Source organism: Thamnophis sirtalis, unplaced genomic scaffold, assembly GCF_051295495.1.
Source record: "Thamnophis sirtalis isolate CommonGarterSnake01/CBP01778 unplaced genomic scaffold, rThaSir2_p1.2 scaffold_2, whole genome shotgun sequence".
NCBI classification, from domain to species: Eukaryota; Metazoa; Chordata; class Lepidosauria; order Squamata; family Natricidae; genus Thamnophis; species Thamnophis sirtalis.
In genome coordinates this window covers 171,552,000-171,576,441 of record NW_028261382.1, presented here as the reverse complement: position 1 = coordinate 171,576,441, position 24,442 = coordinate 171,552,000, and the positions used below count along the sequence as shown (strand labels likewise).

The 24,442-nt window shown below is 40.1% G+C and overlaps 1 protein-coding gene across 1 annotated transcript in view; it reads right to left on the bottom strand.

The window, feature by feature from the left end:
• Positions 1 to 6,765: 6,765 nt before the first annotated feature.
• LOC148049272 (uncharacterized) overlaps positions 6,766 to 24,442 on the bottom strand; it is a 199,200-nt gene continuing 181,523 nt past the window's right edge. Inside the window, exons 16-17 of the mRNA XM_087703590.1 lie at positions 18,695 to 18,901; positions 6,766 to 6,867 (exon numbers count right to left, since the gene is read on the bottom strand). Of these exons, the coding sequence (XP_087559716.1) occupies positions 6,766 to 6,867; positions 18,695 to 18,901 (309 nt within the window). The remainder of the gene's footprint in view (positions 6,868 to 18,694; positions 18,902 to 24,442) is intronic.

Genomic DNA, 24,442 nt, shown 5'->3' with positions numbered 1-24,442 from the left:
TAGGGTTAGGGTTAGGGTTAGGGTAAGGGTTAGGGTTAGGGTTAGGGTTAGGGTTAGGGTTAGGGTTAGGATTATTACGTTGTTTTCGCATCCCACTATGTTGTTTGTTGATGGTGCGCTTTTGTTGGTGCACATTTGTGGGCGTGCTTTTGTGGGCGCGCTTTCGACGTCGTGGTATTGTCGCCGCGCTTTTGTCGGCCGTACATTTGTCAGTGAACCGTTCTGTTCCCATTTTGGAACATGCTTCCTTGTTTGCTTAAATGAGTTGCAGTCCAGCCTTCCTCCCCATGAGCTCCGAGAACCATTGGAGATGAAACAGCAGTGTCATTGGAAGGTCGGTGGAGATAGAAATGAGATTTTCTGTATAGAACTTGTGTTCTTGTCTTTCTGGTAGCACATGCAGGGGTGAAATTCAGCAGGTTCCGACAGGTTCTGGAGAACCGGTAGCGGAAATTTTTGAGTAGTTTGGAGAACTGGCAAATACCACCTCCGGCTGGCCCCAGAGTGTGGTGGGAATGGGGATTTTGCAGTATCCTTCCCCTGCCACGCCCAGCAAGCCAAACCCACAGAACCAGTAGTAAAAAAAAAATTGAATTTCACCACTGAGTACATGGGTTCGGGTTAGGGCTGTATCTGATACACCTGACCCAAACCCGAGGTGGTGCAGTGGTTAGGGTGCAGTACTGCAGGCCACTTCAGCTGATTGCTATCTGCAGTTCGGCAGTTCAAATCTCACCGGCTCAAGGTTGACTCAGCCTTCCATCCTTCCGAGGTGGGTGAAATGAGGACCCAGACTGTGGGGGCAATATGCTGACTCTGTAAACTGCTTAGAGAGGCCTGAAAGCCCTATGAAGCGGTATATAAGTCTAGCTGCTATTGCTATTGCTATTTTCTCTGTGTGTGTTCACTGGGATTATTTAAAAGAATATCCTATGAAAGTGTTCAATTTTGAAAGCTGGGTGTGGAGCTGCCTTTAAGGAGTTAACACTGTGTTGCTTTAGGAAGAAAAAAAAAAACACTTGTACTTGGTCCTATCTTCTTGCAGAGACAGGACCAAAGATGCAACTATTAAAATCAAATGTCAGAGAAGAGACTGTTCTTATTAGCTTCCAGAAGCCTAAAATGAACAGTTCCATGTTATCAAGAAAATGGTTTGCGCTAACCAATTATTAACTTCCGATAAGCTCCATGTCAGTTCTGAAATTGTACGACTGGGTCTGCAGATGAGAGAAAATAAATCTGTACCGTTCTCATAAAGATGATAAAGGGAAACCAGGCTATTACAGTTGTAACATGCTAATGACAGACCTTCTATTTTATTATGAGAAGTAAGAAAATACATTTCGTGAAAGTGGTAGCAAGTGAAACAATCCCGGGTGTATTTGTATGCCAACTCTAGTCTGCAGATTCTTGGCAACACATTTTGCTCTCCAGCTTTCAAAATCTCTGTGAAATATGAATGGACAAAAACGTTCACGTCAGAGAGGTATCATGGGTAACTATTAAAGGCTAACTTTTTAAAAAGATTTAATTGACCTCTCAAAATATACTCTGAATTTTCAGCTCTCTCTTAAATAGCATTAGGATGCTATTTAACCTATTCCTAATCTTTGCAGAGAATGAAGAAGAGCATCTAGCATTCTTTCAAAGAACAGTTCTATGCATACAACGTGATTAAGATACTGCAAAGAAAAGATGTTAAGTAGTTCTTTAGCAAATAGCTTGGTTTGTCAACAAATAATATTTTAAGGTATCCTCTTTTGCCATTCGGTCATTAGTTCATGACAGTGTAATTCAGAGGACTGATACATTCCAATAAATTGGCAAAAAAATTACATAACCAAACAAAAGGTGAAATCGTGATACTGATGTGAAAGAAGTGAATATTGGCCTTCAGAAATGAACTCATTATTTTTAAAATTATCATGCATTTGTTTATTTGATGGTTTCAAATCATTGTTAACTTCTGGTGACTGCCTGGTGAAATAACTGGTGATATAGATAGATAGATAGATAGATAGATAGATAGATAGATAGATAGATAGATAGATAGATAGATAGATAGATATAGATATAGATATAGATATAGATATAGATATAGATATAGATATAGATATAGATATAGATATAGATATAGATATAGATATAGATATAGATATAGATATAGATATAGATATAGATATAGATATAGATATAGATATAGATATAGATAGATATAGATATAGATATAGATATAGATATAGATATAGATATAGATATAGATATAGATGATATAGATATAGATATAGATATAGATATAGATGATATAGATATAGATATAGATATAGATATAGATATAGATATAGATATAGATATAGATATAGATATAGATATAGATATAGATATAGATATATATAGATAGATAGATAGATAGATAGATAGATAGATAGATAGATAGATAGATAGATAGAGAGAGAGAGAGAGATACATACATACATACATACATACATACATACATACATACATACATGTCTTGTTGTATTCAGGTCTTTTCCCATGAAAGATTGAGATTGTCTTGGCAACGTTTCAGTGAGATCTCACTCGCCATCTTCAGACTGTGTTTTGGGCATAAAGCGTGGTCGGAGCTGCCGTCTTTCTATAAATCTTGGTGGGGCTGTGTGTAGTGCTGGCTTTGTTTCAGTAAGTGGAATGATTGGTTGTGTGGTTGTATCATGATTGGTAGATTGGTGCTGATTGGTGCTGGCTGTGTGTCCATTGTTGTTTCGTGTTGTAACGGCCCAGGTGGTGGGTGGGGCTCGTTTGTTAACTAGGGCTGGTTTCCAGATTTCTGGTAGGCGGGAGATATCATCACGTTTATTCATGTTGTGGGGGGTGTTTCTCTATTTCGATAGCCTCCATAATTATTCTGTTGTTGAAGTGTTCAGTTTTGGAGATTAACCTGGTTCCTTCAAAATTAATTTCATGTCCAGTAGCTTTAAGGTGCTGGAAAAGGGAGGAAGTTTTTTTTTCTTACTGCGTTCTTGTGTTCTGTGACACGGTCATTCACACACACACACACACACACACGAAAATATTGGTCGAAATTGTCAGGAAATGTGGACCTTAATGACAAAAAAATGACCCAAAAAATCATCTTTTCCATCAAAAATCAGAGAAGCTAATGTAATTTCTGACTGGAGGTCAACATTGGCCATAGACATGTTTAGTTTATTTATAAATGAAATATAAAACCTATCAGTAGACTCTGCCTTGTCCTTCTCAAACTCCTACACTGATTCTTCGCAATGGTGCTGATCAAATTTTAAATGTGTGCCGAGATTTTAGGATGTTCTTGGGAAAGCTTCATGGGCAAATATCCCTGTTCTACTAAAGGATGTATGGATTGATCCCGCAGCTTAAAACTCCTTCAAATATAAAAGTATTTGCTTGTATTTGGGAACTGGGTGAGTTTAACAAGTGTACGTAAATAATTTGGTTTGAATAAATCTTTTGTTGGAATTATTCTCATGGTAGATCTCTTGTATCAAGCAGGGGGTTGAATTTGATGGTTCATATGGCTCTCTTCAATATTATATTCTACAAAACACAAATTTAGGAAGCCTTAATGAAAACATGAAAGATTTAACAGCACTGGTATTTAAGTGTGTTGTTGCTCAGAATGAAATAGGTATAATGGAAGCTGGTTGGTTTACTGCCAGTTAATTCTGCATTACTGTTTTCTCCTGCACTTTCCCAGTTAGGTTATAATCCCTGTACATTTTTTCCCATACTTGCACTCATTCAGCTGATTCCCTAAGTATTGCCAATTTATTTATTTAATAATAACCAATGGCTTAGCACTGCTGAAAATACTGTTTCCAATAGTAAGCTCTCATGCTGTGATTGGTGAAGTGGTAAGTAATTTGCCTTTAATGCTAGCACATACCACTTAGCACCATATTTAACTGTATGATGAAAAATCTCTAATTTTTCATCAGTTTGCTTTAACTGGTTCTCACTGCAATCCATCTACTTGCAGTGGGAGCTTTTCTGCTGGGTAGGTTTTAATAGACCTTCTCTCCAGTTTACAACAAGCATTTTAATTTTTAATTCATACTTATGTCTTTATCTTATAATAGACTGGAACTACAGATGAGGGAGTATGTTGCAGATAATAAGAGCACAGTGGGTACCAAGGGGAAACTATGCCACTAAAAAGGTTCCTTATTTACACTTTTCAATAATGACTATATATATTCACTTATACAGGAGGAAATTGTAAAAGGAATTCCACCATAGGCAGGCAATTATTATGTGACTATAACTAAGTGATATGAATGGGATAGTTAATAGCTGCAGAAGATAATGCAATTTGTACAAGTTAAGTGCCAAATTCTATTACATATGCATCTTATCAGTTAAAAAAAACACAATAGGATTCACACAGGATTTAGAAAACAGTCATAAGAACTCTATATACATTTAACTCTACACTTGGATTAAATGTGGTTTTTTTTAAGCCACAAAGAATTGTAAAGTTCTTTAACATAGTTTATTCACTAGTTATAGGAATTAGCAGGATAAGATGAGGACTAGATTAATCATTGGATTATATCAGCTACAAACAGTGGATTTAATCATGTTGTTTTCTCATTTCAAAGACTTGGATACTGTTCCTATTTTCATGATTTCAGCTATTGTTATATACAGTAGAAGTGATTTGTTTCATAAAGGCATTGAAATATTATAAAGTTGCTTCGACCAATAGTTCTCAAACTGAGTAACTTTAAGATTCACAGTCCTCAGCTCCCAGAATTCTGCAGGCAGCAGGTGATAGATAATTAGATAGATAGATAGATAGATAGATAGATAGATAGATAGATAGATAGATAGATATAGCGATAGATATAGCGATAGATAGATAGATTATAAATGAATAGATAAAAAGCTAGAAAGATTAGAAAGAAAGAAAGATGATTGATAGATGATAGATAGATAGATAGATAGATAGATAGATAGATAGATAGATAGATAGATAGATAGATAGATAGATAGATGATAGATGATAGATGATAGATAGATAGATAGATAGATAGATAGATAGATAGATAGATAGATAGATAGATGATAGATAGATAGATAGATAGATAGATAGATAGATAGATAGATAGATAGATAGATAGATAGATAGATAGATAATAAATGGATAGATAAAAAGCTAGAAAGATTAGAAAGAAAGAAAGAAAGAAAGAAAGAAAGAAAGAAAGAAAGATAGATAGATAGATAGATAGATAGATGATAGATGATAGAAGATAGATGGATAGATAGATAGATAGATAGATAGATAGATAGATAGATAGATAATAGATAGATGATAAATAGATAAAAAGCTAGAAAGATTAGAAAGAAAGAAAGAAAGAAAGAAAGAAAGAAAGAAAGAAAGAAAGAAAGAAAGAAAGATGATAGATGATAGATGATAGATGATAGATGATAGATGATAGATGATAGATGATAGATGATAGATGATAGATGATAGATGATAGATGATAGATGATAGATGATAGATGATAGATGATAGATGATAGATGATAGATGATAGATGATAGATGATAGATGATAGATGATAGATGATAGATAGATAGATAGATAGATAGATAGATGATAAATGGATAGAAAAAGCTAGAAAGATTAGAAAGATTAGAAAGATTAGAAAGATTAGAAAGATTAGAAAGATTAGAAAGAAAGAAAGAAAGAAAGAGAGAGAGAGAGAGAGAAAGAAAGAAAGAAAGAAAGATATATATAGATAGATAGATAGATAGAGAGAGAGAGAGAGAGAGAGAGAGAGAGAGAGAGAGAGAGAGAGAGAGAGAGAGAGAGAGAGAGAGAGGCAGATAGGCAGATTGGTAGATAGGTAGACAGATAAAGATAAGATAAAGATAAAGATAGATTTGCATTCCTTATCTCACCAACTTGCCTACCAGCCTACCAGATACTTTTCCATCCACATTTCTACATTTGGGGTCCCTCTGTCGGAGACATGCCTGGTTCTTAAATATGAAAAAACAGATAACGTAAATTTAAGAGTTCATTGAACCCATAATTAGTTTTGCTTATATGGAATGCAGGGCAGGGAAACGCTTCATTTGGTCCATTGATCCAGGGAACAAAATGACTGCAGCCTTAAATTCCAAAAATATCTCTTCTGCTCACATGTTAGTGATGCATGCCTGGGTTCTACTCCAATGTTCAAAGAATGCACATCAGGGGCAGGGAGGACAGAGTGGAGGTCCTGAAAAGGACACAGACAAAAACATACCCACCCACCAACACACACACACACGCACACACAAACACACACCAGCTTTCCTAGAAATGCCATTTAAAGTCCATTGTTACAGAATGTCTCCCCCTTTTTACTATGGCAAGATTACCATGACGTAGAAAGAATCCAACTCATCTTACTCTCTTCTTTTATTAGAAGTGCTCAAAGATTTCAATTTGGGCATAAATCACTGCAATCCATCAACTTATTCCCAGATAAGCGTGCATAAGACGGAAGCAACCATTTCTGTTTTATAGGTAGCAAACAAATGTTTCTGCAAACATGTCTTCTGTTAGTTACCCCAAACATTACCCAACAATCGGGGTGAAGAAATGAGGGTTTGGGGAAGAGGGTTGAATAATGTTTTTGGTTGGTTTTTTTGCTGAATTCTTTTAATTATAAGGCTCATTCTGCTTGACAGTTTTAGTCATTTCCAGCCACTGAACTAATACCTTCCCATCTTCTTATTTCCCTGAAGAAGAAGCTTCCATTCCACTTCTGTGCTCCACGAAGTCTGCAGTGACTTCATGACATGCAAAGTTGATTCCACTGATGTCTCCAAATGTCTAGAAAACACAAGACTCAGAGTGACTGACGGTGGGCTATTTCAGAGGAATATTATGTCAGATCAAAGAGAGCTGGAATTAATATGTACACTCGCAACTGAAGACTTAAATGCACGATGAGAGTCTAGTCCTACCGATCTTTGCTTTCATGGGAAAATGAAATATAACAAAATAGAAATCGTCGCTTAGGGTCAATCTTTTTATTTTCATAGGATACTTGGCAGGTAGGAAAGAAAAAGATTCATGGGGAAAAATGCATGACTTGGTTTGTGAAGATCTTGAAGATCTGAACAAAACTATTGCAGTTTCACGACTAAAAGGTGATGTCAGCATTCCAAGTATCACGTAGAATTAAATCAGAGTCCAAGGCAAAACGATCCTTAAAGTTCCAATTTAATAAAGCAGACATCTTAGCACATCTGTGTTAATCCCAATTCTGGAAATAACATCAGAATTCCACCCAGTTAAAAGTTCATTATCTTGTCCCCACACCCACAATCCATCACATGGTCCAATCTTCTTCTTCCACACTAGCATCCACACCCAGCTCCTTCCAGTCAGGTATAAAAGTGTGGAGACCTTGGTCTTCTAGGAAAGAATGAAAACAATACATTCCACAATCCTACTCCTGTCTATTCCCCCCTCTCATCGACTATACTAATGAAACAGCATATTGGTAAATAAGAGAAAATGTGGCAGGCCAAAATTCTAAAAGGAATATAATTGCGGGCCTGACAGGTAATCTGATCCACCGCTATGTTACATATGGATGATGATCTTATGAGTTTATGTGGATCTCAAGACGAAGCTAATGGGAAAGTTCTTCCCATGGAAGTGGTCAGTCAGTTCATGTTGCCAGGAAAGAACAAGAAGTTACTGGTGATATGGGCAAGCCATGGCAAATTCTCAAAAAAAAATTCCATTACAAAAATTAAAGAAATAGAGAAAAAAAATCTTATCATATTTTTACATTCTAAACCAGGGCTGTCAAACATGGGTTGGATGCATCATGTGCTGGCCACACCCCTTGCTCAATTTAGTGAAGGCAATACATTATGTGATGCCACCGTGATGACCTGAGTTTGACACCCCTGTTTTAAACCAAGGATGTCCAACCTTAGGAACTTTAAGACTCGTGGACTTCAGCTCCCAAAATTCTCCAACTAGCATTGCTGGCTGGAGAATTCTGGGAGTTGAAGTCCAGGGGTCTTAAAGGTCCCACAGTTGGACACCCAGGTTCTAAACCAAAAGCTTCCCAATCCAATACTCCTGAAGCTGCATCATCCATGTCATTTTTCAGGCTCCACAGCAATCTTCTTCCATAACTATTTAGGGGTTCTGGCTCTTGAAGTTCCAGATATCCAAAGGGCACCTGAATTGAGTAATACGCATGATTTGCAAACCGTTGTTATTAATGTAGCTGGCTGGGTTCACCTCCCTACAATCCACTCATCCTTGGGGGTGAAGAAACTCTGAAACATATTGATGAAGCTGGAATGCAACTTTATTCATTATGGATCAGTTGTTTCTGGATTGGTTTATGATTTTTGGCTTATAATTTATACTCTCAGACTATCTTTATTTTATCCTCTAGTTCCCAATCTTAAATATTGAAATAATGCAAATAAACATACGTGTTTTGAAGCTGTGCGGATTTCAACGGAAATAGTTCAATATATTAGTTTGTAAGCCACCAAAAGTGTATGACTATATGGCATACAAATCTTTGTAAATAAAGCCATGAATAACTTCCACATTCAATTTTCGATTGGAATTAATGAGTTTTTAAAGGTGTTAAATTATGCTGGGACTGATCTACATATTCCAGTTTAATGGATACTACCACAATGTTTAGATGTGCTGTTACAAACATCAGTTTTGTAATGTTTGTAAAAACTGACATATCATAAATTGTAACATGTCTTATAAATATATCTCAAATGTGCTAAGGTATTGGACATTGCTTGCATATTAAATTAATTGAAGGCCAAGTCATTGTTTCTAACAATGACTCAATGGCAGTAACCTTTTATAATTAATCAACTTCTCCCAAAAGTTCACTTCACGGTATAATTATAAAAGTAAGCAAAATTATAATTGATGCATTTTGTCAATCTGTGTAGCTGGAAGGTACTCTTTGAAAAGGTTATGTTTTCATTTAAGTAAATTGAATTAATATTGCTTTGGAACTATCTTTGACGTTTTATGATTTTTTTTAAAAAAAAATCTTAAAACAGCAATACCGTATGCTAAAGAAAATTACAAAGATTTATATGCTTAAAATATTGCTTAAACTTATGATTGAGGGCCTACATTTGGAAAGAGAATGAAATCAGACACAAAATCTAATCGGATGGTATCCATTGTGAAAAGCCTTAGTAGGCCCCAGAGAAATTAAAAAAATAGTTGTCAACTATAATGTTTAATGTGACAAAAAGGGAAAATTGATTAATTACATGGCTGGGGAGTAATAGTATTAATAGTATTTAATTCTCCTTAAATGTAAATGAAAATAACCTGAAATGTAATATTCTGCAATATAGTATTTTGCTCTGGTCTCCGATCTGGGTACTTGAGAGACCGCCTGCTGCCAATTACCTCCCACAGACCCATTAGATCTCACAGGGTTGGCCTCCTCCGGGTTCCATCTACTAGCCAATGCCATCTGGCTACTACCTGGGGAAGGGGCTTCTCTGTGGCAGCTCCGGCCCTCTGGAATGAACTCCCCGCAGGGATTTGGACCCTCACCTCTCTCCAGGCCTTCCGAAAAGCCGTCAAAACCTGGCTTTGCTGGCAGGCCTGGGGGTGATGAGTTCCCTCCCCTCTCGACTTGTATGGTTGTGTGACTCTTGCTTATTTTAATTATCTGTAGTTCGTTTTATGTTCCCCTTTTTCCCCTTTTGAATTGTTCGCCGCCCTGAGTCCTCCCGGAGAAGGGCGGCATACAAATAATAAAATTCTATTCTATTCTATTCTATTCTATTCTATTCTATTACTTTGAGGAGTTTAGGACTCAGCATTGCACTTAAGGGCCGGGGGCAAATGAGAGGCTAAAAAAAAACCCCATGAATTCTTTTCTTAAACCAAGTAAGTAATATGTTGGCTAGTCCTTCCTCCTCTCCCTCCTACTCTAGAATAGGTATATGCTTGATTCATTGACCATCATTATCATATGTTAGGACTTATGGGCTTGCTGCGTCTGTGGGACAGATGTAGCAAGCTGAAATTTCAAGCTTGTGCAAGGATCCTTCTTCAAATGAGGCAAAACCTTTTTTTAAAATCCATGATGTTATTTATAAGATGCAATAGAGAAGTGTTCTGACCCCCTCTTCCGTCCAGTAACGAATGCCGAGACAAGCTTAAATGAGAATGTCCTTTAATAACAAGTTCAGACTCTCGGTGGCTGAAAGCCAAGTAAACAAACAGATAAGGACCTTGGCAGTAAGGCCGACAAACTTTGGCAGCAATTCAGACAAACTCTGGCAGCAATCCAGCCTGCCAAGTTTGTTTCTCTTTAGTCAAAGCGTTGACTTCTGCAAGCAGTCTCTTTTATAGTCTGGAGAGGAGCCTAATGACCATCAGATGAGCGTAATTACCTCCTGCTGGGCCACAACAGAGAAGCTACCCTACCTTCATAAATTAATCTGTATTTTTAACAATCTAGATTGGCCAAAGTGCACTGCTTCCGGGTTCAAGTTGAAACAAAATCCAAAGGGATCCTTGAGTAATTTTCTGAGGTGACTAATGTAAAGCTTGTGGGCATCATTGCCTCTTTCCTTCCCATGGAGTTGTAAGTCCGCCTGGCCCATATTCTCAACATCTTCTCTTCCTTCTCTTTCCTATCTCCCTCAAACACTGCTCCCGCCACCATACTTGCATGTTCATCTCTTCCTTACTGAGATGATCTCTGCAGGAAGAACAGCCTGCCAGAGTAGCATATGAATACCCCCTAATTCGATTCACCTATCAATCTTCCCCATATCTTCAATCTTCCCCATATCTTCATTTCACCAGATATTTAAAATATCTACCTTATGGTCCAGGCATAGCCCAATCAAATATTCTGTGCATAGGAATTTAGTGCATACAATCTGTGGCTCTTTCCCAGTTTTCTGTATCTCTTCATTGACATTCCAGATATGGTAACCCAGTTATTTTATGATCTATTCCATTGTCTCTGACAGTAATTGTCCTTTGGGGGAGGAATGTGTGTGTGTGTATGTGTGTGTGTGTGTGTGTGTGTGTGTGTGTGTATGTTGCATTTGTGCTGATAAATAAATAAAGGGAGACTAGTATAGATCTATTTCAAGCTATTTAGCTCTCATCAGCTAGCCATACCCTTACTGGGATTCGAACCTGGGCTGTATTACATATTAGGCAGTTGTATTAGCCACTAAGCCACAGGCTCTCCTCCTTATCAGCTAAGCCAGGGAAGTAGGTATGTATTGTGTCACATTAGCTTAGTGGCTAATACAACTGCCTAATATGTAATACAGCCCAGGTTTGAATCCCAGTAAGGGTATGGCTAGCTGATGACAGCTAAATAGTTTGAAATAGATCTATACTAGTCTCCCTTTATTTATTTATCAGCACAAATGCAACACAAATGTAACAAAGGCAACAGTAAAAATATTGGGTTTCTGTCTGGATGGTCTCTTGTGATGAGCCGATAGACAGAGAAAGGAAGCAGTAGGCCTCCTCCCATATTTGGGCATACCAGGGGTTGTGACACAATACATACATACATACATACATACATACATACATACATACATACATACATACATACAGCTGATAAGGAGGAACTGATAAGGAGGAGGACCTGTGGCTCAATGGTTAAGACATCTGCCTAAGATGCAATACAGCACAGGTTCGAATCCCAGTAAGGATATGGCTAGCTGAAGAGAGCTAAATAGCTTGAAATAGATCTATACTAGTCTCCCTTTGTTTATTTATTTATCAGCACAAATACAACATATATATATATTGTTATATATATTGTTATATATATATTGTTAAAATTGCATGCTTTTATGTTTGATTGAGAGTTTCCTTCTTGAGCGGGCATCGGACTAGAAGACATCCAAGGTCCCTTCCAACTCTGTTATTCTGTTATTCTGATTCTGTGTTTGTGTAGTGCATTGAAAATATTAGGATAATGCTTCTCAAAGAATAGAAGATTTTTCTGTCTGCTTCTCTACCTTACTCTCAGAATTCTTGAGATATATCTGACAGTTTTCATTGATATTTGCAACTTTAGCTTGAAAAAGTTTGGAATTCCTCTTTGGGAATTTCTCAGCAGTTCAGCTGCAATTGAATTAGTTACATGAGAGGTTAGCTAATCATTGTTATTACTGACTGATTTAGAATCTATTGGAAGTCTACATGCTTCTTTTAAAAGGCACGAACTAGTGATGTTTCATCTATGGGCCCGAAACCACTGATCTACTGCATGTGAGCACATTATTGACAAAACCAAGCTCACTTTATATGTGCCCAGTTTCAGTAAAACAATTTCTCACCAGGCATTTAGTTAATCCGAAACAGAGCTTCAACCCTAAACATAGAGCTTCAAATCTAAACAGCATGAAGTTGCTCGGGATTTTTTCCCCCTCTCCAAAATAAAATATTAGATAATGATCTTCTCTTTCAAAGATCATCAGTAGCTGTAAACAAGTACCTTAACTGAGAGCTGTTTTACACGCTATTATTCCAGAGGAGAAAAACAAATAGCTCTTCATTTGATAAAAGCACTTTTTCCCTCAAACAGACACAAAATATTCATTGCTCCTGAGATTAAATATCTGAATATTGCTTCTGAAGGAACAGCTGTCAGCTTAAATCTAAAATCTAGTTTGTTTACCAATTGTATTTTATATTTGTTAGGAAATGACACCAAATGGCAATAACATTGAAGAAAGTGTTCTGCTAGGGAATAGATGTGCCCTTTGGTTATAGTATATGCATCTTGATACAAAATGCCAGTATATCTTTCCTAGAATTATGTTAAATATGTAAAAAGCCTTACCCTATGAAGGTAAAAATGCTGGATGAGTCCAAGCTATAATTTAGCATTAGTGTCAAGACTGTTTCAGAAAATAAGCTACCATTACCGTTTCATTCTTTTTAAGTGTCACTCAGCATACTGTATCTGATCTTGCATTCAAAATAAGCCCTTGATGAGTTTATTCACTTTTCAAGACAGAGAAAGGAGCTGGAACTTCATTCACAGCCTATGGATGGATGTAAATAGCTTTGCGAAGTAATAAGCTAGTAACCGTCCTCCCTCCAGTAAGGGAGGGGGGAGAGAGTAGGATATCCATTGAGGAGAAGTTTCTGTTGATTCAAGCAGCACATACATGTTAAATAATCCCTCACCAGAGGTGGGTTCCTACCAGTTCGCACCTATTCGGTAGAACCGATTCGTCAAATCTACGGAACCGGTTAGAAGAGGTTCCACCAGTGGACCCGGAAAGCAGGCCACACCTACAGAAGAGGTTCCAAAAATTTTTGAAACCCACCACTGGTCCTTGGATATGATTATTCTACACTATCATGCTCATATTTATAAAACTCAGTGCCTCTGTGAAAGGTAAGGATGACTACTTCATTTGTGGTGCAGGCAAGAAAAACGAAATGCATAGGTACAGTATAGGTGATAACTTGCTCAATAGTAGTAGCTGTGAGAGGGATCTTGGAGTCCTAGTGGACAACCATTTAAATAGGAGCCAGCCGTGTGCAGCAGCTGCCAAAAAAGCCAACACAGTTATAGGCTACATAAACAGAGGGATAGAATCAAGATCACGTGAAGTGTTAATACCACTTTATAATGCCTTAGTAAGGGCACACTTGGAATACTGCATTCAGTTTTGGTCACCCAGATGTAGAAAAGATGTGGAGACTCTAGAAAGAATGCAGAGAAGAGCAACAAAGATGATTAGGGGACCGGAGACTAAAACATATGAAGAACGGTTGCAGGAACTGGATATGTCTAGTTTAATGAAAAGAAGGACTAGGGGAGACATGATAGCAGTGTTCCAATATCTCAGGGGTTGCCACAAAGAAGAGGGAGTCAAGCTATTCTCCAAGGCAGCTGAGGGTAGAACGAGAAGCAATGGGTGGAAACTAATCAAGGAGAGAAGCAACTTAGAACTGAGGAGAAATTTCCTGACAGTTAGAACAATTAACAGCTTGCCTTCAGAAGTTGTGAATGCCCCAATACTGGAAGTCTTTAGGAAGATGTTGGATAGCCATTTGTCTGGAACGGTATAGAGTTTTCTGCCTAGGCAGGAGGTTGGACTAGAAGACCTCCAAGGTCCCTTCCAACTCTGCTATTGTATTGTATAAGGTGGGCAGAGCCTCCCACCACCACTACTATCAGTTCGGCCAATCCAGGCCGAACCATCAGCAATCCACCTCTGATCCAGTGTTCCAAAGGGCAGGAACAGACTCCTCGCTGAAAAACAATGAACATAAAAATTGCAGCCTTTTAAAAGCACTGCTGTATATTTACATCACAAGTTTTAATCCATTACATTTCTACCGCAATTAAGTTTTAAATCCCTCCCACTGCATTTAATCCCCCCAAGAAATTGGATTGCACAATTCTTCCTGCACCAATGGATAATCTACCAAACTAGCTTTTGGTGCTGATATAACTCATAGTCTTTCAACCACTTCTCTTCTCTACGACTCGTAGTCTTCCATAACTAAGTGGCAGAAAAATAGCTCTCTTAAAAAAAAAAAAAAATCTAAGCTGAAAACATTACAAGCCCTTCTTGTCTGGGTCCCAGCACAGCTATGCAATCATAGTGGCACCAGAAGCCTGGTTTATGTAATTGCTTTTATGGGGCCAATAAATACTTTCTACTAGGGAAAATAAAAATCGTTCTCCAGCTTCCTTTGTTCATAGATGAGTGTCAATTGTTTTTCTTTTGGAATGTTTTTAAGTTTGATGTAGCTGTTTTTGATTTGTCAGAATTTTTCCCCATGGAAAATGATTGAAGAACTGAATCCTTCTAGAACGGCTCCAAGCTGAGAAGATCCCACTTCAAGTTCAGGAGACTTCCAACACAATTGGGAACAACCCATTTTGAAATCAAAATAGGGCCTATTTAGACATATTAATATGAAATGCTTACATATTGTTGCAGAAAATGACAGGCTTTAGACTTCTTTCCTCTTTCTTTCTTTCTTTTTAAACCTTTTTATCTATGATTTTTTTTAATGTGTTTTTATTTTTCCATTTCATTTTCGTACAGTCACATATATACTGTGCATAACCGGGGCCATATAACATTAAACAATAAACACAGCCATTCCTCTTGTCCACAAAACCCCCCAAAATAGAGACCCAATGTACCTCTTCGACCCTCCATACACCCTTTCTTTCGCCCCCCCTCCAACTTCCCATCTTCCCTCCATCATTCCCCTCTACCCTACTTCCCCTCCCCCTCTACCACTCCTCTCTCCCAATACACTCCCTCCCTTCCTCCTCCCCCTCCCTCCAGTCCTCTCTCCCGCCCTCTCTCCCCCTCTTTCTTCTTTCCCTCTACTCCTCCCTTCGGTGTATTTCTACAATCTATTAATATGTTCAGCTTGTCCTATTTTTACAGTGAAGCTTTAGACTTCTCAGGATACAGGAAAAGTTTAATTTGGCAGCCAGGTTGAGAAAGTTAGCAAAAAGGCTAACATTGCAAATTCTGAACCACCTTCATTATCGAAGCACGCGTTCTTATACATTCTCAAAGGCAGCAAAGGAAACACTTAACTCATTTCTTAGTGGTTACCTTGAGGAGAAAGCCTTAGAAGGAGATGGGGTCTTAATTCTCCTTTTGTTACAGGTATAGACGACATGTCATTAACGAACTTTAATTGAACCTTGTGGTTTGGACTTTTGATATAGGGACGTTGGCTGGAACATCTTGTGGTTGGGCACTTGCTTCCTATTCTTTTGCAAGCTGCAACTCTGTCTATGTGGTTTTTTAATATAGAAGTAAAGGGGTCCCGAGAGGCTGTCCAGCCTGACCCAGTATGTTTCACACTTAATGTTAAAATCTCACTTTACGTCCTACTTTAATATCTCTATTCCTTCATTGTAAAAAAAAAAGACACACAAAATAGTGGTGCGAATGACTTTACATTGTCTCTATTTCTTAGAAGAAAGGGTTAGAGAAAAGTTTTTAAAGATAGCTGAAAATCTGAAGATTATGGCTAACCTAGATGGCAAGTGAGATAAGCAGAATATGTCTATGGAGATTCTCAGCCATCCAAGTCATATTTGTCCCCAAGGTGCTTTTTTTCAAGAGGCAACTGGACTTCCTGGGGGGTTTTTTTGAAGACATTTCGCTTCTTATCCAAGAAGCTTGTTCAAATAAAAACCAGAAAGTCCAGTTGCTCCTTGAAAAAGCACCTTTGGGATAAAGAGAATGTCAGGCCTGCAATTATATTCCTTTTAGAATTTTGGCCTGCCATGCTTTCTCTTATTTCATTATGTTGTTTCATTAGTATAGTTGATGGGAGGGGGGAATAGACAGGAGTAGGATTGTGGAATGTATTGTTTTCATTCTTTGCTAGAAGACCAAGGTCATCTTTTGTCTCCGCACTTTCACACCTGACCGGAAGCAGCTGGGTATGGATGCCAGCGTGGAAGAAGAAATTGGACCATGTGATGGATTGTGGGTGCGGGGACAAGATCATGATCTTTTAACTAGGTGGGATTCTGATGTCATTTCTGGGAATTGGGATTAACACAGATGTGCTAAGATGTCTGCTTTATTAAATTGGAACTTTAAGGATCGTTTTGCCTTGGACTCTGATTTAATTCTACATGATACTTGGAATGCTGACAGAGAAGATGTAATAAAACTGATATAAGATTTGACAGTTTCTGTATTTAGTTATTTCCTAGTTCTGATTTAAATATACAAGGGTTGATTTGAGATAACTCATGAGCCAGAATCTATAAATGCCTAAGCAAGCAATTAAGGAGGCTTATTGGAGTCCAAGGGCCTGGATAGTTCGAAAGCTTTGATTCTAGTTTTTGTTTCACTCTTTCCCATCTCTCTGGGTTTCCAGAAGGTTCCCTGCTCTAAGGAAAGGGAAGAGGCCTTAACATTAGGTAATTAGTTTGTTGCCTCACAGACAAGTTTTGATTTATTATACAGGCAGAGAAAACGATTATTTATTTTGTTCCTACCTTTTCTTTTTTTAAAAAAAATATATCTGGAATAGAAGAGATCATGGTTTGCTGAGGCTATTACAGGTAGTCCTTGACTTATGACCATAATGGAGCTTGCTCATTACAGTCATAAATTGGGACAGTCACAAAGCAGGTTGCCGTGACAATTTTGCAAGCTTTTTTTTTCTGGTGATCATTAAGTGAACATCACAGTCCTTAAGCAAACCAATTTGTTCACCATGAGCTAGTCTTTTTCAAAACCCAAAAGTAAATGTGATTTTTCCACAAAAAGTTCATAAAATGAGGTCATTGGAAATGACTTTAATTGTAGGTTGGCTGCCAAGTTCTCTACATGCAGTCACGTGACCACAGGGGGGAGGTGGCTAGATAAGATCCATCCTAACTTCGGGTGTTGAGGACTACCTGACTTCAGCTTGGTAGGCTCTACATGGGGCTGCCCCTGAAAAGTGTTCGGAGACTAGAACTAGTCCAGAATGCAGCCGCGTGAGCGATATTGGGTGTACCAAGGTACACCCACATTACACTTATCCTCCGCGAGCTGCACTGGCTTCCTATTGGTCTCCGAGCGCAATTCAAGGTGCTGGTCATTACCTTTAAAGCCCTACATGGCCTAGGACCCGGATATCTGTGAGACCGTCTTCTGCCACATATTTCCCAACGACTGATAAGATCACACAGGATGGGCCTTCTCCGGGTGCCGTCAGCCAGACAATGTCGGCTGGCAACCACCCGGGGGAGGGCCTTCTCTGTAGCCGCTCCGACCCTCTGGAATGAACTGCCCCCAGAGATCCAGACCCTACCCACTCTCATGGCCTTCCGAAAGGCTATTAAGACCTGGCTATTCCGGCAGGCTCCGGACTGTTGACCTCATGATTGAGGTCCAGTCCGGATTAGACTGGATGTATGTTGCAGAGCCAAGAGCCAAGGTGGCGCAGTGGTTAAATGCAGCACTGCAGGCTACTGCTAGATCAGCAGGTCAGCGGTTCAAATCTCACCGGCTCAGGGTTGACTCAGCCTTCCATCCTTCCGAGGTGGGTAAAATGAGGACCCAGATTGTTGGGGGCAATATGCTGACTCTCTGTAAACCGCTTAGAGAGGCCTGAAAGGCCTATGAAGCGGTATATAAGTCTAACTGCTATTGCTATTGCTATTGTGGCTTTTTTTTAAATCTATGTTTCTGTGTTTTTAACTTTTTATTTTTAAATGTATTGTTGTAAGCCGCCCGGAGTCCTTTGGGATTGGGCGGCCTATAAATTCATTAAACATCAATTCATCGAACAACATCAACCGTCGTTTTTTTCTCAGGCGCCGAAGGGTTTTTGGATCAGCTCACCTTTGCAAACTTTTTTTCCCCCAATGAAAATGTCATTGTATTAATAGCAATAGCAGTAGACTTATATACCGCTTCATAGGCCTTTCAGGCCTCTCTAAGCGGTTTACAGAGAGTCAGCATATTGCCCCCAACAATCCGGGTCCTCATTTTACCCACCTCGGAAGGATGGAAGGCTGAGTCAACCCTGAGCCGGTGGGATTTGAACCGCTGACCTGCTGATCTAGCAGTAGCCTGCAGTGCTGCATTTAACCACTGCGCCACCTTGGCTCTTAAACAAGGATGCTTGTACTTACCTCAACAATAGACCCACTGGGGAGTCTAAGGAAGTGCCTGTACAGTTCTTGGAAACCCCCAAGATAAACTGTATATATCATGACATGAACGGTGATGCCTCTGGAGTTTCCTGCAAATTTCAATTTTTCATCTTGGGTGTGGATGCCGCTGTAGGAGGTTTGGGGCTGCTTGGCATGGTCTTCCCAGAAGTATTCATAGACAACCACCTTTCAAGACAGAGATCCTTGGGTTAATTATCCATTTTTAAGGAGCAGCTTAGCTATATCATCCAAAATATTACAAAAATAAAATAATCCTTATCACCTATAGAACACAGCACCTGTCATGAAGTCTCCCTCATTCTAGGGGTGGGCTTCAAAAATTTTAGCAACAGGTTCTCTGCCCTGGTTCTGGGTGGGCATGGCTTAGCCGGCCTCTTGCACCATGGTGTGTGTGTGTGGGCTTCACCTTCCCCAGACTCTGAAGGCTTTCCTTGAGTTTCTGGGAGGGCGAAAATTGCTTCCCCCAGGCTCTGGGGGCCAAAAACAGGCCCATTTCCAACCTACCAGAACTTCCAGGAGGCCCATTTTTCCCCCTCCTCAAGCCTCCATGTGAGTCCTGTACTTACTTCGTATCGAAAATGGGCCGCGTGGAGATTCCAGGGAGGGGAGGGGTGGGAGGGGAGGAGCACGAGTGGCAGGGGCAGCCAGTGGTGGGATTTTGAGGTTCTCCGAACCAGCCATAATGTTAGCTATGTGTTGTGGCCCAGCAGGAGCCGTTGGAGCTGCCACCAGACTCCGACAGTGAGGGGCCCTATGAGTCGGCTCTGGAAGATGTGGAGGACCCTGGACAGGGTTCCGACTCCGAGCAGGGCACAGAGAGGCTGGTTGGCCACCAGGAGGCGCCTGAGGCCTGGAGCAGCAGTGAGAGCCAAAGGGAGCATGCTCCCGAAGTCAAGCCTTGGATTACTGGGGAGGAGACAAGGGAGTGTGATCCTGACATCATGCATTGGACCAGTGGGGAGGAGACAAGGGAATGTGATCTGGATGTCAGCAGTGGGGAGGAGCCAAGGGAGTTGTTCCTGGATGCCTGGCAATGGAGGGCTAATAGGCGTAAAGAACAGTTATGCAGTTACAGGAGATAATTGAACTTAGCTGGTGGTAATTAGGCTCCTCTCAAGACTATAAAAGGAATGGCTTTTGGTGCATGCCAAGACAAAGATACTTCAAGGATTTATTAACACAAAGAAGGACCTTGGCAGCAATCCAGCACAGTCCAGACTGTGGCAGCAATCCAGCACAGACAAGACGTGGCAGCAATCCAGCACAGATTAACCTTGGCAGCAGTCCAGACTGCCAAGCTAGCCACGAGAGTTCTCCAGCTCTAGTGAATACGTTGACTCCTGCAACGGGTGTGTGCACAATCATTCCTTTTATAGTCTTGAGGGGAGCCTAATTACCACCAGCTGAGTGCAATTATCTCCTGTAACTGCATAACTGTTCCTTACGCCTATTAGCTCTCCATTGCCGGGCATCCAGGACCAACTCCCTTGTCTCCTCCCCACTGCTCCAATGCATGACGTCAGGATCACACTCCCTTGTCTCCTCCCCACTGGTGCAAGGCTCAGGCACCTCCTGGTGGCCAACCAGCCTCTCTGTGTGCCCTGCTCGGAGTCGGAACCCTGTCCAGGGTCCTCCACATCCTCCAGAGCTGACTCATAGGGCCCCTCGCTTTCGGAGTCTGGTGGCAGCTCCAAAGGCTCCTGCTGGGCCACAACAGGTCACTAAACAAATGGTTATAAGTGGTGAGATTCAAAAATGTTTACTATCGGTTCTGTGGGCATGGCTTGGTGGGCATGGCAGGGGAAGGATACTGTAAAATCTCCGTTCCCTCTCGATCATCTGGGACTCGGGAGGCAGAGAATAGATGGGAGTAGGGCCAATCAGAGGTGGTATTTACCGATTCTCTGAACCACTCAACACTTTTGCTACTGGTTCTCAGAACTGGTCAGAACCTGCTGAATACCACCTCTGGTTATGAATAGTGGACTACCTGTATTGGATTCTGTGGAGCCCGCCAGGAACTACTGGATTTCCTAACCCTAAAAATGTAGATATATAGTAAATGCATATGTAAAAAAAAAAAAGTACAGTATTATAGCTGTATATATTTCAAAAATGATTCAGAAGAATTGGTTCAGATTTCAGTCAAGCCCAATACTATCTCTCTGCTATTCATTAAACCAACCCATATATATATGTTTTCAGGCTTCCACGCAAGCCAGGATGGGGTGGGGGGAAGTTTTCACTTCTCCCAAATAATATATCCATTCATTAGTGAATACTTCAGAAGGCAAATCTGTTAAGAGGCAGGGCGGTTGATATCTAACATGCCTGAATAACCTGGAGTAAGTGCCAAGAAGACAGCTCTGGTGTCATCCGACATCTCTATCATTAAGTTAATCAAAACAAGTCCACTCATCAATTCATAGGCCAAATGTGGCCTCTTAAATCTGCTGAGACAGACTAGTCAAGAAATGGTGCATATCAGTCATGTCAAAGGCACTGGAGACAGTGAAGATCTCAGTTCACAAGAGCTGACAAGAGAGCTCAAAATGCCAGAACAGCATCCAGGAGCCCTTTCATGAAATCCATCCTTCAGCAAAAAAACACATTAGGGCAGTAATTCAGTGATAAGAGGCAGGCCGGAACAGGTTCAAAATGCTGAATATTTCACAGTACTGTTAATTAAGAGAGGGATGCCCTGCTTTTAATTGCACGATAGCCGTTTCAATCCGATAAGGAAGACAGACACAAAATGTCCTTGTAGTTGGTTTAGCTTGCTACGATGACAAAATGTTGTTTGGATCTACTGTAAGACAATTTACTAGCATTTTAAGAAGGCTTTTTATTTCGTATTTCCTATTTCTTGGGAAGGAAAAGGTAGGAGTAAACTGAAACCTGTACACACACTTCAGAAAGCCTCACGAGAATTTTGAAGGCTTTGTTTTTCCCTTCTGGGATGGATTTTTCAGGTCCTCATTTACCTCAGCGGTGAAACTCCAGTGCTTACTTCACAAGAACTGCACAAAAGAAAGAATTTGCACCCTTGTAGCATTCATATGCTGCTTGATTGCTACAGACAAACAACTAGCCAATATTCTTTCTCTATCCAAATTTAACAGAGAGACAGAGAGAATCTTGAACATTTAAAAGTTGCATATTTGATGTTTCACTAGGAGCAGTGGGAGAAACAGTATTTGGTTGCCATTTTCTTTTCCCATAAGAAAATTGTTGCGGCTAATATTTTTGACTTCAGCTTTGTATTAGACTTTCAATGATGTATTGTTTTGTCTGACGGTGAGGTAGAATATAACGGCTGCCATTCTGGCCTTATAAATGAAGATGAGCCAATTGGCCTATCTGTAATTTCGGACATGACTCTCAAATGCAAACTCTTGATGGCAGCTACAGGTAATTCTCAACTTACAACCATTTGTTTAGCACCAAAGTTATAAAGACCCTGAAGGGGGGGGTCAATTATGACTATTGCAGGAGCCCCACAGTCATGTGATCAAAATTCAGGGGCAAAATTCATGTGTTTACAATTGGTGCAGCATCCTAGGGTCAGATGATTGCCATTGGAAACCTTCCCAGCCAGTTTGTGAAAAGCAGAGCCGATGGGGAAAGCAGGATTGACTTAATGACTATGTGGCTCAGTGGTGGGATTCAAATAATTTAACAACCGGTCCTCTGCCCTAATGACCAGCTGGGTAGGCGTGGCTCGGTGGTCATGTGACCGTGTGGGCGTGGACAACTCAACATCACTCAGGTCGATGGACGCTTCGCCTTAGTTGTTACAATGAAATAAGGGTTAACCGGAGAGGCAGTTTCTGTAAGCAGGGCAATAAAGATGAGGCTAGAAACAACACCAGAATGTTTCCTTCCTTCCTGCCTTCCTTACAGGATTAGCCCTGTAAATTGGGAAAAAACAAAAGGAGATTTCTTCCAACAACTGGTTCTCCGAACTGCTCAGAAAGTTAACAACCGGTTCTCCCGAAGAGGTGCGAACTGGCTGAATCCCACCACGGATGTGGCTCCTTAACAACTGCAGAGTGATTCACTTACAACTATGGTAAACAGTTATTAAAATCGGCCCGATTCACTTATCAACCCCCTCGCTTAGGCAGTTATGGTTGTTAAATCAAGGATTACTTAACATGCTGGATGTCAGACTGGCCCCAGTTATTCCCCAGGAAATAATAACCCTTGATGCCATAGGTTTTAGAGAAAAGGTACTTTTACTAGAGATGCCGAGTGCAGTTTGAACGAGGCAAGCTCTGAAGAGAAATGGTGTGAAAACTGTATATTGAAAGCAATCCCCAATGTCCCCCCACCCCCAACAATCCGGGTCCTCATTTTACCCACCTCGGAAGGATGGAAGACTGAGTCAACCTTGAACCTGGTGAGATTTGAACTGCCAAATTGCAGGCAGACGGCAATCAGCAGAAGTAGCCTGCAGTACTGGACTTTAACCACTGTACCACCATGGCTAGATAAAATAGTTTTATTTTCAGCTAATGAACAACACATTTAATCCCCTAGTCTAAGAGTAGTCACTGTAAGCAAGATGGTTCTTTTTTCATAGCTTGCTAGGTTTATCCTTACTGAAGCCATCAAGTGTTTCAAATTTGCCCCCTTTCTCAAATGGCTTTTTATTTTTCCAGGTATTTGTAAGTACATTAAACCATGGTAAATTCCTTCTTTCGTTGTACAGTTCCTGTTGTGTCTAAATTCTGACAGCCCGGACGACATGATTCTACTCTGAATGTGTAATATTTACCACTGCAACACATGTTTGCAGTTTTCTTCCAGATGAATGCACGCTTTTTATTTGAGAGCCACATTGCACGAGATTTATATGCCTACATAGATTAAGAAAATTTGCCAAACTGGGAATTTGCCAGCAGGTATCAAGAACTCAAACAGAATTCAGTTTGGAAAGGAAGGATATGAGTATGTTAGGAGAAACAGATGCATCAATTACAAGTACAGAGACTGATCTCTTTAACCGATACCAAGATCCTGGAACAGCAAAGTCAAATCCTCCCTAAAGAAGGCTCCCCCCCCCGCTCTATACTATTATTATTATTCTCTATACAATTCATGTTGTCTTGTATTTTCTGTTATGAATTGCACCAGTAGAGGCTAAACCAATTTCATTGTATAAATGTTGAAGGCTATTATTATTTTCTGCAAAACATTAGGGTGAAAAACAATATCATTGTCAGTTTAACTTGTCCCATCCTGCTTTTCATAAGCCTAATCAATAAGATAGCAATAGTAGCAATAGCAATAGTTAGACTTATATACCGCTTCATAGGGCTTTCAGCCCTCTCTAAGCGGTTTACAGAGTCAGCATATTGCCCCCACAGTCTGGGTCCTCATTTTACCCACCTCGGAAGGATGGAAGGCTGAGTCAACCCTGAGCCGGTGAGATTTGAACAGTCGAACTGCAGAACTGTAGTCAGCTGAAGTAGCCTGCAGTGCTGCATTTAACCACTGCACCACCTCGGCTAATTAACCACTGCACCACCTCGGTAATTACACAAGCATTTAAAGCTCTTTGCTAGTTAAAAGGTAAAGGTTCCCCTCACACATATGTGCTACTCGTTCCCGACTCTAGGGGACGGTGCTCATCTCCGTTTCAAAGCTGAAGAGACAGCGCTGTCCAAAGACATCTCCATGGTCATGTGGCCGCATTGACTC